The sequence below is a fragment of the Gasterosteus aculeatus genome, chromosome 9 (assembly GCF_964276395.1).
Source record: "Gasterosteus aculeatus chromosome 9, fGasAcu3.hap1.1, whole genome shotgun sequence".
Lineage (NCBI taxonomy): Eukaryota > Metazoa > Chordata > Actinopteri > Perciformes > Gasterosteidae > Gasterosteus > Gasterosteus aculeatus.
In genome coordinates, this window is record NC_135696.1 from 16500574 (window position 1) to 16518298 (window position 17725).

Consider the following 17725-nt stretch of genomic DNA (forward strand, 5'->3'; position numbering starts at 1 on the left):
ATGTTCGACTTAGAAGTTGATTGCTTCATTATGGCAATAAATTTCTTTAATCAGTAAACCTCTTTTCATCTGGCTGCGCCAATCAAACAGGCACCAGACCGGCAAAGTTGCTGAAGTGTCGTTTCACTGATACAGCCAACAAAAATGGGCAGCAAACCAACATGCCAAACCTCCAGTGGCTGCAATGCTGTCCAATGAAATACTAATGACTTTGCAACGCACATAACATTTTAAAATTTCAATTCTGAAAAGACCATTGTACTTGCTCAGAGTTTATGTCATTGTTTAGTTTCTTATACTTGCCCTGTTTTAAATTGAATAGTAGTGGGTCAGTGACTTTAACATAAGGAGAAATAGCTTTAACATTAGTAGAAAGTCCAAGTTATAGTATTGTGACAACACTTAGACCCAAAGGTGGTATTATTTTCTAACTACACGTTGGGTTGGTGTTATTAGAACTAAGATGGTGACAAAACTACTACACACTAACGATAATCAAAGATAGTGTTCACATCTCTAAATCACTGCGCTTCAAACCGTATATCCAAGCGAAAGACTCTAGCTGGTGTTGGGGTGCAACAAAAAGCACAGCAAACTATGCACTTTGAACTTGCTGATAATAAAACCCTAAACTGGCAACCCCTTGTGTTCTGACAGAGCAGGCCATGCACGTCTAACCTGGCAACCCTGCTCACCTCCTCTATGGTGTCAAGTTCCTCCACCTCCCTCTTTACAGGGGTGATGGGGACTGTGCAGTAGAAAGACTCCTCTCTACACAGAGTGAGAAGGAAGCAGTGGCAAAAGGAAAAAAGAAAGAGCAGATGGTCAAGAACAAAATGCGGGAAAAATTAATGAAACCAGAGCCTGGTGAAGCCAAAGAAATGCAGAACTAGGAAGAAAGAAATTAATACGAGGGATGAAAGAACAGGAAGTCAGCAGACGGTATCAAAGCAAATGTTGGAAAGAGTTCAATTGTTACAGCAAGAAAAAAAACAGGAAAATGATACACCGAATACTCAAGCTGTAAGAGAAAGAAAACCCAATGAGACAAATGTCTTCTTATCAATGTGTGGCTGATGCAGCAGGCATCCAAAAAAGGTAGAAAATGCATCTTATATTGATGCCAAGCACATGCCTACATAACAAAAAGCAATCTTTTGAACTACAGTACGGGTACTTATTTGACAAAAACAAACATTAATTTTTAGAGAACTCAATACCTGAAAAGAAAAGGAACAAAATAGAGAATAAAGAAAGCAGAGCTGCAGAACAAGAAGAAATTGTGAAGAAAAGGGGAAGTGGTGAGGAGTCCATCTGCAGCAACCAGTTATTTGTCCACAATAATGTGAGTCTTTGAGGAGCCAGAACTGGAAATGGGCTTTCTAATATTTTCCGTGCAAAAAACATCTGCTCAACATCCTACGTTGCGTTTTGTTCAACCCTCAAACTTTGCCCGCCTCATCGTGAAAACTGTCTTTGGAAATGTCGTGTATGACAAGGATTTCAAATTGTTTGAACAATACCACAAACACATATAACACCATAGAAAAAACAACAACATTTAGCACATTGTCATGTAGCCTTGATTATCTTCAAAAACAACAATCATGCAACTTCTTATTTCAGAGGATAGTTGTGTGTTACATACTGGTTCATCTGTGGACTTATTAGAGACCATGGCTACATAATTCTCATCACAGTCTTCGGAGTCAGTGCTGGAGGCCGTACTATGCACGGACGCGGGTCTCGTCGGCATTGGAAACCTAGAAAGACTGATCAGCATTCACAATGTTTACAAACCAACTGACACACAAGCACAGTCTCTGGTGAACACAAAATACAGTACAGACGTAACAGCCACAGTTAAAAACCACAATACCGGACAATAGGATTCATTCTTCATCCCACACCAGGGTGTATGAGTAGTGCTACTTTGGTCACAAGGTGACTACAGTAATGCATGAAGTGTTAGTGCCTACTCACTTGGTTAATTGTAAACACTACTAAAAGGAATGTTCACACCAAATAATAGTTTTACTACAAAAGAAAAAGAAACTGTATCTTGTCTTGGTAACGTGTTGGGCAATGCACAGTTTCCGTAACATCAGCTGCTGACGGTTAGTCCCTTTGAGAAGAAGTGCAGCAATTTCTTTTTATTGCCGCTGGCTTTTTATTCAATTTTTTAAGAAGCACAACTAAAAAGACAGGAAAGTTTTTTTTAAACGGGCTGAGGAAAGTGGTGTGAACATGCCCTTAGTTGTTAGCAAAATACAAAAAGTGTAAAAAATCCCACAGATCATAGTCGATACTTACTCCCGAGCAAATGAGCGAGTGACAGGCGAGCGGACGGGCGTACAGGGCTCCTCCCATTCTGGCAGTGGTTTGATCTCAAGTGGAGCTGGTCTTCCTGAAGCAAAGCACACATGACAGTCAGCCGCTGCTTAAGAAACATGGTTTAGTCATGTTTGAATTAGTGAATAAAATGTTGTGAATACTGTGACAAAAAGCTAAATGTATGCCATTTTAAATAGCAACTCTCACTGGTATAACTTATTGCTATACAAATTAGTTAATTCAGTTAATTAATTATTAAATCATATTCAGCAGCCTTTCCCGCCCCTTGTCTCTCATCAATTTCTCATCACAAGTAGATTTTAATCGCTAGATTTTAAACCTATACGAACTGAAAACAATTGGGCAATTGTATAACGCATAAATGTGTGCCATATTGTGTACGAGGAGTCGGAGTAAAACATTGTAAACTACAGACGTCATGCAGTAGGTGAACCAGCAGAGGAGATTGCTCTTTTATTAGATGCTATCAGTGTTTAATTTCCTCTAAAAGGGCCCTCTACTATTCGCCACAGCCACGCGACCGTCCTTGTGACAATAATTCTGTTGAGGCTGAAACACATCTGAATGTATATTTTTGATGAACAATTATACTGAATAAAACCAGAAAAATGTTTTGGAAGGGAATTTTGGGAAAGTGCATGGAAGTAGTCACATTAGAAGGAGAAGATATTTAGTGTAAGGTGGTAGTAACAATTTATTCTAAGAGGCGTGCTGTGAATCCAATCCATCCCGAATGAAGTGCACACTCAATCCCCTCCTGCTGGGATTTAAAATAAGACTGGATTAGTGCAACAGCTCTGACACCCATGTTTTATTCTTGAGCCTATTTGGGTAGTTCTGGATGGATGTGCTCATCGCGGCCAGCAACCATTAAAAACAGGCGCGAGGAACAAGAGAGATCCCACAGTGCACCACATGCAAAGAGTGGAGATGAATTAGAGTTGGAGACAGGTCAAGGAATGGAAACACAGTGGCAGTGTGGAGTACCTACCCTTGCGTCGTCCCCTCGGGAATTCACCTACGGTTTGAGAGTCGGTTCGCTCTAAACCGACACCTTTTGCTCTTATTATTTTAGGACTCTGACCTGATTGGTGAAAGAAGACTTTGCTTATTATGAAATCTTTGGTGATCACAACAAATAAGCCCCTACAGTAACAACTGTCCTGCCATGCAAAGCGAAAGACGAGACTTTGGTGAACAACGGGACACCACCCGCACGTACATCCAATCACAGTTTTTAAGAGGATGATTGTCATGACAACAGCGGACCCATACTGCCCGACATGCACCTCACTCCATGCGCCACGGCCTCCCCCACAAAGACTGACATCGCAGCTGCGCATGCACGACGAGATGTGCGTGAGCACAGAGTACACTGAGAGATGATGTAACGTTGAGAACATACTGTAGCTCCTCCTACATCACCACGCTTATTACAACATTGTCAAGTCTCAAAGTACGATCATTAATTTCAGTTGAAACATGTCATAGTGTTAAGGAAGTTAAAAGAGTTGGATGGACTCGCCCACAGATGTCAAAGCTCTCGCAACATACGGCGCAGACAAATCAGAGAGGGATGGAGAGATGGAAATAGAAGGTGAACACGGACTGGTAGGGAGTTAAATTAGTCCACTTTACGGCGGGATCTTGTATGGTGATTGAAAAGAAATTACTAACACCCGAGGTAAAAAAAGATCAATAGAGCATGTTATTTGTACACTACTTTAAATGTTTCAAGTTTAAAGAATAAATATCTAGATAGTGATGTCACTCACTATTGTTTTCAGTCTGGATGTCTGGTCGCTTTACATACTTACATCTGCCAAAAAGATGTGTGTACGTATCATGAATAATCTAATTCTCTGTGCTGTTTCTACTCCAAAATACAGTTCCTTAAATCCATCATCAGCGTATCCGCGCAGGCTGCCTTTTGTACTGGGAGCAGTGGGACAGCTGGTTAACTCTAAACTATTATAAAAACAATATAATTGTATAATAACTTTCAAACTATTGAGAGAACGTGATAAATACTAAGAAAAAGTACATACGGGACTTTTTACTGCCAAACCATTCCGGAAATCATCAGCCCTAAATCTGACATTTCTAAAGACTGGATGTAATATATGAGTGGATTGGGCAACCTGATTGGCTACTAGGAGGCATGACTTCCCCCGCGCTAACTACAGTTTACATATTCTAGAGTTAGCTTGTCCAATAAAGTGCAGTCAAAATCACACATGGTAACAACAAAGTAGTACACTGTTTGCCAATGTACATTCAAAATCCATGACCACTGAAGATTTCAAGTAACGATTTGGAGAAACCAACATATTTTTAGTGTTAATATTCCAGCTATGATGCCTGCCAAACTTTTGAGATGACTGATTCAGAGGTCACGGATAAAATAAGCCCACGAGTGGTGCACAGAAGGCTTCAGCGATGAGGGAACTGTGAACCTCGCCAACACGTCCCGTTCCTCCTCGGTGACATTGACTGTCGTGGCTTTTGGTTTGCCTACGTGATGACTCCCCGCCTCGCCGACAACACTCAGGTCGCTTTCTCTCCTCGCCCGTTACTCAGCCTTTCAATCCGCCCACATTGTAAATCTCTTGCTATTAGGTCTTTTGATCAAAGAGCTCCATTCAGATGAAGGGAACAAAGGGGATTTAGGTGACCACTCTGGGCCTTTGGTCACTCCGTGGCACAGGGACCGCCCGCCCCCCTACAAAACGCCCCGCGGGCCTCTTGAGCTTCGGACAAAAGTGCTTTTGACAAGCAGCTTACTGTGTAGGATGTACGACGACGTAGCAGGCACTAAACTAATTTATCAAGAGGAGAAATAAGGTGGTCGAGGACGGGCGCGAGACAAGGAGAGAGACGACGGGGTTCAACACAACAGACGGACCACAAGAAACCAAAATTAGTAAACACATTGGTCCACAACGGGAACTGAGGTGTGAGGAAGAAAGACTGCTTTGAGAGCAGCTGGAAATGATTGAAGTAGTTTGGATGGCGTTATGGCCGAGAGCCAGCACTGAGAGTGTGAGACAAAGAACGGTCAGTTGTTGCATTAGTGAATACTCAGCACACCGAAGCAACAACACACTGCAGCACAGATCAACACCCCCCCCCCGCAGCAAGAACATGATGAAAACCTACAGCGCTACATTCATGAACCAAGTCACAGTTACACGTGCGTGCGGTCCTCTCACCTTTGCGGTCAGGTTTGAGATTCCGGTCGACGGGCGGGGGCTGGCAGTCGTTGAGCATGGGCCTGCGAGGCGGCGTCTTGGGACTGGAGCGGAAGCCCATGTGGGCGGGCGGGGGGACCTGTTTCCCCAGGGAGGAGAACTCCATGGTGCCCGGCGTCATGGGCACATAGTTGGGTTCGTGCATCGGCTCCGACAAACTGCCCGAGTGGTGGTGCGACGGCGAGTTGGCACTCATGGGTACGTAGTTCTGGTCTACCTCCTCTGTGGACTGGCTGCCAACAGGCATCATTCCTTTATTTTTCTGAGGGGGGACACGGCACAAATATGTTCACAGACAAAAGCATCAATCATAGCCGGCAACGGTAGTAATATTCAACTCTACTTTTACACAAAAAAACTGAGCAGCGCACACACACAAACACTCAAAACTATTTTCGTGTTCAATATTGTTTCAGACAAAAGCATTGTGAGAAACTTAAAAAGGTTGTAGCGGAAAATCAATCTAGGATGAACTCAAAAAGAAGTACCAACACTAAAACCACACAGGTTGTTGGTTTTTGATAGTAGTCAGCACACATTACATCACCGTAAATTCATGCAGCAGCAGATAGCGCTGTCTCTGCCATGAAGCAAAGCAGCCTGCGGGACCGATAAAGACTCACCAGGAAATTCACAACAAACAAATGTCAAAACCCACACGGCAAGCTGTTTTTATGTTGAATTCAATGTCTTTGTGCAACCCGAGCGCTGTTATTAGAGACTGCTTCTTTACACTTTTTGTTCGTTTAACCCTAAAAAAGGGATGTGATGTCCTTTTTATATTCCCAGCAGTAACAGTTAGCCGATCAACCGTTTTATTGTTTTGTTGAGTTAATCGATCACACCAGGCTGTAGCTGTTGTTTTACCGCTGCATTTCACTCACATAGAATGTACATGTATGATTGCTAAAAGTCAAAGCACACACACGTGTGGAACTGTGAGTTAATAAACCAGAGGAACAACACTTACAAAGTACATGTTGAAGTTTTCATTGAAGTCAAATGAACAGTTTTTCTCAGAGGGGAATGATCTAGGAATGTCATAGCAGTCCTGGGATCCAAAATCTGTAAAAAGACAAATAAAATGACCAAATATACAGGACAATTTAATATATGGGAACTTTATCAAATGAGATATTTAACAATCAACCGCTTCAGGAAATGAAGAGCACTAATTATAATGGCTCCCCCCCTTATAAAGCCAAATGCTACATTTATGCTACAGCATAACAGTATGTAACAGTATCTAATGCACAATATTATTGCTTTTTGCATTCTCATTAGCCGCTAATGCAGGCACTAATGCATTTCACTTACGGCCACAAGAACTACAGCAGTGCTAGGAAAATAAGCGGGGAGGGGAGTGTGGGGGGTCCTGACAGGGAGAAATCGATCATTTCTTTATAATATTGTAAGAAACAATGTAAAGTGAAAAGCTTCGATGAAATCCTGTTTGCAGTATAAATAACTTAATCTTTCAGTGGCTTTACTGTGTATTTCCACTCTCAAGATGCAGAGCCAAAGTAAATCCTTCAAGTTGGACTTGTGTTGTGTGAAACAGTCACTGACACATTTGACGCAGACTCGCACCAAACATCCTCTGACGAGCCTGCGATATTCACTGTCTGTGCCGTGGCAGTTTGACAGCTTTACAAGCAAAGGTTAGGCTTATAACAGTTTCACCAAATTACTTGCTGAAATTTATCTGTCTGGTCACGGAGACAACTGTAATGACATTTTTTACCACAAGAGGGGGGAGTGACTGGAGAATATTAATGTGGTGTCCATGCTTACTTGATTTTCTCTCTTCTAGTCACAAGATTGTGTTTTACCTATCTATTCAAAATCTTTCTAGCAAAGGATGCTGCGTATTGATTTAACATCTATGCTGTAATCATAACATTTCAGTATTAGATTTGCTTTATTTGTCTTTCATTAGAAAAGGCAACTCTTGTCTACACAGAATAGCGTGTCAGATTTTAGTCAAATCTTCTTCAAATCGACTTGGAAACCCTTATTTAAATAGTTAAAACATAGCTCACATGTATGGTGTCTGGTCAAATTTAGACCACAGTCCCATACTTCCGAGGTAAGGAAAACGTTGTAGTACAATATATGTACAACAAAGAAGGCTCTGCTAAAGCAATACGTGGTTTCAGCGATGCAACAGGAGGCCTGTACAAGTGAGGACATAGCAAGATGATTCTTAATGTATATTGCCATCATTTCAATGTTTGAGATGGAAGTTATTACTGACATATATGATTACATTTTCTGCACGAACCATCGTAAAGTTACTTTATCACTGCACTTAAACGGTCAAAATTACATCGAGGAAAGAGGCTTTGTCAATCTGTGCGTCCAATCCAACATAAAATAGAATTCAAATATTGTAAAATCGTAAAGCATCATTTGTACTTCATAGCGGTGTTGACAGAGCACAAACCTTTGCGAATGCGCGAACAGTCCACGGTGCCGATGGTGTTGCTGCGTAAGGCCTTGTTCCCGCTGCTAGTGGGCACGCAGTAGTTCCCGTCCGTCTCGGACGCCGAGCGAGGCACAAAGTAGTTGTCCGTGGGCGAGCGCTCGGCAGGGGGCGGCGGCGGTCCTGAGGTGGAACCGAGCGAAGGCTTTGGCGGCCTGGGAGGGGGCACTGCGTCCCCCCCGCCCTCTGAGCCTCCCGTGCCCGTCGACGTGGACAAAGTGCGGGGCACCTGATAGGTGCAGTTTGCGCCGGGCGTGGGCGGGATGTCGTAACTGATGGAAAGGTTGCGCAGCTGCGACTCCATCGAGGGCTTCCGCGACGGGGTGTTGAAGACATAGAGCTCGGAGCCGTCCCCGCTGTCCGGGTGGGCCACGGGGGACGAGGCGGACTTGGGAAGCAGCACCGTGTCCTGGGAACAGCTGCGAGGGAGGTGGTACAGGCTGCTGTCGGTCGACAGGGAGGCACAGCGCGACGGGGGCGAGTCGTAGATGGAGGAGGCGGAGGCGGGGGCCGGGTGCTGCGGGAAGAAGCCGTTGTGCGACGTGTGCTTGGCTGAAGACGTGGAGGTGGGCGTGCGGTGAGAGGGCAGGTTGTCGTTCAGGTCCGTCTCTGAAGAGGTAGACTTGGAACACTCGCCGTGAGCTCTAAGGAGACGATATGCAAATACGCCAGAGTTAGGTATCCACAATCGATGTCGACAAGCCAAGAAATCCACTCCGTTGGGTGAGCCTTCACAGCACGGCCTGCAAACCAGGGTTAGCAACACAACGGTATATGCAGACACCTCACTAATCTCGGCACAAATATGTTAGCATCTCTTTTCACAGAAGATGTTCGGTAAATGCTGTTGTTAACACGCAGGCAACCAAAACAGTTGATGCATTGTTAGGTTGAGTACAATTTAGTCTGTTCTGATCAACAAGGATCAGACAGTTCAAATATCCATACTAAAACATCCAGCTGTAATATCAACCTGCAGCTAGGACTTTTTTGAGTCTTTTTTTTTTTTTAAATACACGTGTAGCACTCTACACAAAAGCAGGCCGTTCCAGCTGGATGGCTGGTCACTCACAGACTAGCCTGAAGAGGAAGACTCTTGCTCTCACACTCCTCAAGGAGCAAATACTCCTGGTCCCCCTCCAATGGAGAGCGACGCTGCACTGAGCTACAAGCCGCACAGCGGAGACACGGCGAGAGCGGCAGTGCAGATGAAGTGTACAAAAAGAAGAAATGGGTTGGAAACATATATAGAGTGGATACGGAGACATACATCTAATAATACATCCAATAAGCACGCTCACCTGTTGGGCTCAGGCTTTTTGCTCTCACAGTTGACGAGCCAGAGGTAATCCTGGGGCTCGTCTGAACTGGACTGAGAGTCCAGGTGGCGCACTTTGACCGGCTGGTATGGAGGGGGCACACTGGTCAGCATTGCTGCTGGGCCGACGATGCTACCCAGTGCTGGGTGCGGTGCCGTGTCCACCACCAGGCCTCCGATGGCCGACTGGTGAGCGGCTTTCGCTGCCTCTGCAAGAAAGAAACAAGGCAACTGAGGTGAATTCCTCTGAATAATCTTCATTAGTATACCGAAACAGAAAAGTACAAGGTTAGTCACGGATGACTGTAGAGGAGGGCCGCTGCCACTGAACCGCCCTTCAACTCTACTGAAAACGTAATACAGTTCTTGAGACGCCATCATGAAATGAAGCCTTGAGGTGCGCTACCGTGTACGACAAAGGCCACCAATTAAATGGATCGTATTATTATCTGGACTGTAATCAAGAATAGATTAAATTGAGGCCAAAAGATGAGACGTAATCAAGACCTTTCAGACACGGCTCAGCAGATGTCTATGAACGTCTGGGCTCACATATTTTTCAGTGATTTTGTGGTTATTTATCAGGGCATCACAAAGCCCACCGTAGAAAATCTCAATATTGGTATGCAAGGCATCAGGTTGGTTAAAGTTTGAAGGATCAATCAGTTGTTTTATTTACATAAGGTGGACTTTAATCTTGTGTATTACAATACATATAAAGGACACATTGGACTAATTTTAGTGGTCCTATTTCTGTTACGTACCTCTCATACTGAATTTACAACATTTGTATTGGGCCAAGGAAGCCCAGTGAGTCAGAGTTGGTGATGTTGGAGACCGATATTAAGCAGAAAGTAAACAGTAAGCGGTGTTTGCCAATGTCAACCGGCTGAGTGAACCCAAGCGGTTTCTTAGCAACAGAACTCCACACTACATCAACTTCACAGCTCTATGATATGTGAACATGGGCGGCTGAGGTTTATATATTCTAAGGCTTTTTTTATGTTTACAATTCAATGAGAAGAGAGAACAAAGGAAATATATTTTAAAACACTTGGCTGTTGGTGTTTAAATGCTCTGTGTGTTTGTGTGCCCGACACCTTCAGAACAAATCTTGGACTCCTCTTTTAGAATAGCTCAACCAAAAATTGACACGCCCAGGGAATCTACAACGTCCGTGTCTTCTTGGGTGGAACATTTCGGGGAGAAATCAAACATCTTAACTTGAAATGAGGGGAAGGAAATGATACACAGTGGGACATGCAAAATGAGTGTGTGATAACATTCCCTAAATAATACCGGCACCTGATATCAAGGTATAGCACACTCCGGTCATTGCTGTCGATGTGCACAAAGAAGCCGTCACGAATGCACATATTTATCCTTCTTTTCAAGTCCAACTCACATAAATGCACGAAACCCACTCAGAGGCATTATTGTTTGTTGGTGAACAGCCTGAATACGGCGTTTGCCTTCAGAATCCCACACACTCCTTCACAGACAGAATTTCCTCAAGGTCTCTGCTTCGTCACACAAATATCAGAGTTTCTTTCAGACCCTTCTGCTGAGGTTGATTGTTGCACGGCGCAGATGGCCAATGCGTACGCTCGGTGAACGAGCATCTCTGCGTTCACTCTGCATTGTTCTACTTTTTTCTTCTTCACAGTTCCCCTCCCACTCTCTCCTATTACCGACAAGGCGTTCTCTTACGCCAGGAGACTCTTTCTCCCGTTTTAAAAATGTGCTCCTCGGCCATCTTCTCCTCCCCGCCCCATCATTTGTTTGTTGAAACTGTGCTGATTCAAACAGGAAAAAGGAGAAATCCCCTCTGCTCGTACTCATCTTCACCACCTCCTCTGTCTCCCTCCTCTAATATGGGACCCACCACGGAGCACTCTGGCAGGACACAGAGTCGGGTTTCACAGGCAAAAGAGTGAAAGAGAGCGCTGAAGGGAGAGCCAAGGACACTCTTTTGTACCAGGAATTGTGAGGAGGACTGTCTGCAAAGATTTATCTCCTTGAACACAGTCTGTTTGCACGATAGGCTTTCAACAGCCAGTTTTGATAACTCTGCTGAAGAGTGTTATCGGGCTTGCCCCGCAACACCAGCCATGTAAAAGACGTGGGGGCACAGTCGCAACGCTGAGGAGAAGATGACCTTGGAGGAGCATAATCGGTGACTCATTTGCCAGGTTGAAAATGTACATTCTTCCCCGTGAAAGACTCTGAGCGGCACGACGTGACGGACAGCGCATTAGTTCTCGTTAGATTCAAATGCGGTCATGTTGAGATGAGGGTGGGGGGGTAGGGGGGGGGCGCGACAATAGGCGACTGAGCCTGCATTTAGGCTCGAAGACGGAGGCCAGAGAAGGAAATGAGAGAGCGCAAACGAGAGACAATGATAACCAGATAAGAGGGAAAGCGGGTCAGTGAGACGAACACAAACACAATGATTCGATTATAGAGTACTGGGGACGACGGTAATGTGAGATTTAACACAACACACGGATCATTGGAACTCTGCTGAAAAGAGGCTTTCTGGCACATTGAGCCTGTTCCCCTCACTCCTTATACTCGTGGACAGCTGATTATGAAGCTGATCAATAATGTATTAAAAACGACAATAATACTGTAAAACAAAAAGTGACTGTCTATAAAGTCAATAATATGATTTATGTTTATTTTCTCTATTTCTTTCTGAATATGTTAGTGTTAGATGGTTGCTGTCATTATGTCATATTGGCGTCATACGTTTTCGAGGCTGTTTCTCACTTAACCTCACTTGTTCCTCACGTCTTGACTACTTGTCATGACTATTCATGGTGTAAACTTGAACTCCCTGCAGACCCAGACGTACCAGAGGGTGAAGCAACACTGAAGCAGTGCAGCAACGGCGCGTAGTTAACTATGGAATGGCGACGCTTACCGTCATCAGTGGGGTTAAAACCACAGATGTCGCAGATGCAGCGAACCCACTTATTCATCTCTTCTTCGGTGTCAGCCACCAGGTAGAAGACACGGTCGATGGTCTTGATGTCGAAAATGAAGCTGTGCTCCAGGTCCTTCTTGTTGAATGTCAGCCCAGCGTCCACCTGAAGTGGTAACAAACATATATCAGCAAATACATAGAGGGATAAAGTTAATATTTACAGCCAATAAATACGGAATCAAATGTGTGAAGTGGTAGAGCTCAAATAAATAGCCTGTCAAATATACAAAATGTTCTTTCAACCTGTGTATCAGCTATCTGCAAAAAATACTTAATAAAAACTACTAATGCCACGTTCAGTATGTATTATAAGATGTTTACCACTGGTGCAGAGAGGTTAAAAGGGTAATAATTCAGTGTCAAATATATATTTCATATTTCTGGGAAAACATCTAATTATATTAGGTGTTTTGAGGTCTATACAGTGTCACAAGATGATCTCTCGGATCAACGGATGTTGTTATTAGATTTGCTCATAGATTTGACAAATAGTGAGCTTCATGAAATATGGGGCTTGTATTGACATATACTTTATATTTTCATTTGTAATGAACAGAAAGGAAGAAAGTGTTGTATAAAGTGTTTCCTCTTTCCAACAAAGAAATCTTTGCCTATGACTTATACCCAAACCGCCTAACGTTGTGATGACTTGAAGGGCATTAACTGTAATTGGTCAAAATATGACTCAATTCAAATGAAGAATTAATCACATTCAGAAAGGCGAGCCGAAAACGCCGGGGAACCATACCTGCTCGCACAGGTTGAGATCAATCACGCGGATGGGCTTCTTGGCGTGGTCATTCTTGTAGTACTCCAACACGTCTGGGTCGCCCGTCAGACGGCCACACCGAAGAACAAACCACCGCTTCTTCCATGCCTGCAGAGAAACCAGGCCAAAGGTTAGATGCGTGTTCCTCGCAATGACTGCTCCGTTCTGTTCAAATGCTTTATTTTTCCAGCTCAGCCAGTGTGTCCTAGTGTAGCTTGTGTCTTCGCCAGCTGCACTGCACTCACTGAAGAATACTCGAGGCCAGAGAGGAAAGAGGCCCGCAACCAGAAATATGTGTCAGGGATGACCAGAACAAAAGCCACATAGTTTGGCCCAGCCCCATGATCGGGCGAATAACCAAAAGGGTAACAGGCTATTGGTATTTGCTTTTAGAAAAAGAAAAAATATATTTTTATATCAGTGATTCATTACTGAATTATTCAAAATTAACACTGCACATAGATATCTTACTTTGGGCAGAAAACAAACCGTGTGGCTTCAGAAATGGTTTACATATCACGCATAGCAGTCATATCACGTGTTGTTGTTGTTTAAACGATGTAGGTCAGTGAGAGTGAGCAGCCTCTTTAGCCCTTCAAAAGTAAAAAGGCGGCACACGGTTTTGTTGTGAGATGATGTTTTTCCGCCTCACGGTGTTCATAGATATATTTAGAAAACATCCAGCGGCGTTTTATGTTTATAAATGCGGACTCAACCTGGACATGAACTCTGCAGAGTCATTAGAGGAAGGCTGAAAATAAGCTCTGCACAAAAAAACGGTGTCCCCCACATTGTGGCTTAAGTTAAGGAAAGTATGTTTGGACACTTGTCCAAATACCGTAGTACTCGAAAGTAATCAAATATTTGATCAAATACCTGAAACTTTTCCAGTGCCATTTGAGATTTGAGTTAATGGCAAAGTACACAAACAACGAGCAGAGAGATCGCTGGGATCAGGCAACGGACCAGAGAGTGAGGAATGCAAACTAAAGCTTATTTGTTTATTGTTTTGGGGTACAGTTTTGACCAGATTAACAATGCTGTACATGTGAGAGGGAGATGGGGGAGGTATTTTTGCAACCACAGGGGGCCCTTTGTTAGTGAGGCAAGCTCCTGACGGACACAGGATGATGAGCATCAGACCTTTCCCTCCACAAACAGGATGAAGAAACAACCTGTAGATCTGAAAATCGACCCTGGCTTTTTAAACTGCAGGAATCACCAAAACATGAAAAACAACACACACGCAGTCACTTAAAAAAAAGAAGAAGTAGAAAGCATTCACATCCCACACGGACATATTGCACACTCACACGTGCAGCACATGTTTAAGACACTGCGGTTCAAAAGGACAACATTATATAATCCCAAACACACCCACAAGGTCCAAATGAGGCTTAAATCTATTACAACTACATCCTTTGAGGCAGGCCTCCTTAAATAGCACATTTAACCGTAGGAGCTGAAGTGAATGCGCTAAAACAACACCGATGCGTCTCTGTTGAGTTGGCCGCACAAAGACGATGGGTGTGGAGAGGGAACCGCGCTCTCTGGCACATGACAAAGCAACCTTGGGTCAAGTTACCCTGCAGGGAACAGGAGGACTGAGAGCTTAGGTTACAGCGAGGCCAGGCCTGCCCAGGGTGACAAGCGGACAACTGGGCAAGTAGTGAGACGGGTGTGATCAAACTGCCTCAGTCACTGAGTAGGAGTTACTTGTCAAATTCACGAGAAAAACAACCAGTTACTTACAGTTGAGAGATAAAACAGAGCGAACGCTCGTGTTAAAGATGTTGGATCAAACAATATGAAGACAGACATTAGATGCACACTCTACTGATACCTTCCAATACATTTGACGTTTAATTATGCTTTGTATCTGAGAATTTGTGGATACTGAATGGATTGCATGGTCTGCTTTTTGCACAAAAACTTTTCTGCAAAACTAAAAATTAAACTGCTTCAAGAACAACATTTGATAATACTGAATGACGCTAAGCATGTGCAACTATAAAAAGGAGCTTCGACAGGAAGATCATCTAAAAAACAGATGATTTCATCACGTACAACAAAGGGATTAATATAGCTATAAAAGGTGTAATGAGCCAAAAATGAGTACAGCAGGGAAATAATCAAGAGGATAACAGAAAATAGGATGTGTCAAAATGCATTCCCTCCTGGGGCTTGACAGTGAAAAAGCATTCATCTCAAAATACTTGAGATGAAGAAATAATGTTTGGATGCTACGGCTCAATCACATGTACTCGGATTCAGAGCAGAGCCGCCCTGGAGACAGTCTGCATCCACGGTTTCAAGTGCATCCAAGTGTCACATTAGCATGCTTGCAGACTGTAGTAGTTCTGGGATGACAAGCTGTGCGGTAGCACGAGCATCTCTCCTCCATCTGTGGACTTTCACACAGCAAAAGGCGCACTTGCTTTGTAGCAGCCATTCAGCACCACACATGCATGCAACATTTAGAACACAAAACGTACCCGAGAGTCAGAGGCATCCGTACTTTGCATGCATATGGAAAATGACTTCATTTATATGCACACAAGACAACAGGAAAGTGGAAGAAATACGGTTAAGACAGAAAATGTGATGTCAGAAAGTCTGACATCACATTTACATGCAATGCAATAACTCGGTTACTCCACATTTGCATGCAGCTGGTCAGTGATTTGATTTCTTCTCTACCCTCCACCACATTTTTGAAACAATGCGGTTAGTGATATGCAAAGTGTTTTTAGAGCGCATTGAGAGAACAAGCACTTTTCATTTTTTGCATGCGCAAAATCTGTCTGCACAAAAACACTCATTTTTCTCAGCATTTGTTTCACTTGCAGTTAGACTTTAGCTTTACTTATATAAGAAGCCAGGATGCACCACTACAAGTAACCATCTTTCCTCTCATCCCTATGATCCTTTGCTTTGACTGTGGGAATTTGTCATGTATCTACACTCTTGCTTCTTGTGTTGTCAAGTAATCAGTTTTTTCCAGCAAAAATCTTTTCCTTGTTTATCTTGACTAAATTTGACCCAGAATCCCAGACAACACATTGAAGGCACCGATTCCCTTATATACTAACAGAATACTTTTACATTTGATATAATTACATGAACATCTGTGTGTATGTGTACTAACACGCTGAATATCAACATTACAGAATCCAAACTACATCGGTGAACTTTGAACCCAATGCCACACACAAACCCTGGAACAGTGTCACCAGATGACCTCAGCCGAATACCGAGCAGTCCACCATTACATACCTCATGTCAAGGCTTGTGAAGAACACGATGAGGCACGTGGTCCTCCTTTTTAGTGTGTATTCCATTGTGTCCGACGTGACAGGACTAAATGCCAACTGGTTCGAGCCGGGGTCAAGTGCTTAATGACTGAAGGAAACATAAGACATCCATTCTAGTCTTGATCCACCGACTGATTGTGAACCATTCAGCTCACTCCACAATTACGGAGACCAGTTCAGCTCGTAGGAGTCCAGTGTTCACGGGCCCCAGGCTTGGGAATGGGACGATACTGGACTGAGATGGAGTGGGGCAGCTGTCCTGTCCCCCCCACTGCTCCCACTCCTCCCCTTCCTCCAAGCATTCTGGTGTCTTCTGATAGGGGGAAAGACAGGAAGAAACCCTCTATTCGTCCACTCAGGACGTACAGCCTATGGGGCCAGACAGAGGGGGCATTGAGGGTCCGACTAAGAAGATGACAGGGGAAGGAAAGGGGGCCAGGGGGCAGGGGGGGGTGTTGAGGGGAGATGCCGACTGAGTGGCGTCACGCTGCCGTCAGAGGACTTCTAACCCGACATAACTGGAGCATGACAATGCCAAAGACGCAAGGAGAAGAGGGTCAAGAGGGAGAAAATAGCCAATTTAACATTACCAGTGTTCCCCCTACCGTTATAACAGGGGGAGGGGCGCCCACTCCACTACTCCCCCCCCTCCCTCGGCCAGACCATTTGCCCGACAACTACACCCCCCCCTGAAGCTGTAAACCTATGGGAAACACATTGGATTTGGGAAAATAGGCTTAATTGCTTACATAATGGAGCAGTCGATGCCATGTCTGTCTCTGCAGCCCTGCACATAACCTCAACTTGTTGTGGTGCCGAACTCTTAGCGAGAAAATCGGATATAGCAACAATGCTAGTGTTGTACTCCTTTTAGACACCGGCTGGCATCAACAGAGACCACACCGCCAAAGCCATCTGGCTATTCTTACACACGTCCTATCTAGTACAGCTCCATGCTAACATTTCAGCGTCTGACGAATGAAACAAGCCACAGCATTCCCACACCAGACTTTGGAAATGTCCTAGGCAACATGCCATGCCAAAATCAATACCAGGAGAAAAACAAATGAGACAACATCTCAGCACTACGTGTTGATTAAAGACAGGCGAGAGACTTCTAAATGCAGTGAGATGTGGACAGGAAATACAGTAGGAATGAGATCTGTGTCTTGACCTGCAGCTGTCTAAACATAAGAAACCAAATCAGTCTCAACATTAAAGACTTTGATCTAATCAATTATTCT

At 44.0% G+C, this 17725-nt stretch overlaps 1 protein-coding gene across 26 annotated transcripts in view; it reads right to left on the bottom strand.

Moving 5' to 3' along the window:
* gab1 (GRB2-associated binding protein 1) overlaps positions 1–17725 on the bottom strand; it is a 41402-nt gene that overhangs the window by 2310 nt on the left and 21367 nt on the right. For 9 of the 26 annotated variants that reach the window (XM_078109120.1, XM_078109111.1, XM_078109121.1 and 6 more), the window contains 10 exons: positions 13147–13275; positions 12336–12501; positions 9393–9618; positions 9164–9256; positions 8053–8735; positions 6577–6671; positions 5568–5868; positions 3347–3439; positions 2314–2407; positions 1649–1772 (listed from right to left, as the gene is read on the bottom strand). In XM_078109120.1, coding sequence (XP_077965246.1) covers positions 1649–1772; positions 2314–2407; positions 3347–3439; positions 5568–5868; positions 6577–6671; positions 8053–8735; positions 9164–9256; positions 9393–9618; positions 12336–12501; positions 13147–13275 — 2004 coding nt within the window. Of the gene's footprint in view, positions 1–695; positions 772–1648; positions 1773–2313; positions 2408–3346; positions 3440–5567; positions 5869–6576; positions 6672–8052; positions 8736–9163; positions 9257–9392; positions 9619–12335; positions 12502–13146; positions 13276–16443; positions 16742–17725 lie in introns of those variants that run through there. The other 17 variants (XM_078109123.1, XM_078109117.1, XM_078109119.1 and 14 more) reach the window with 8 other exon arrangements.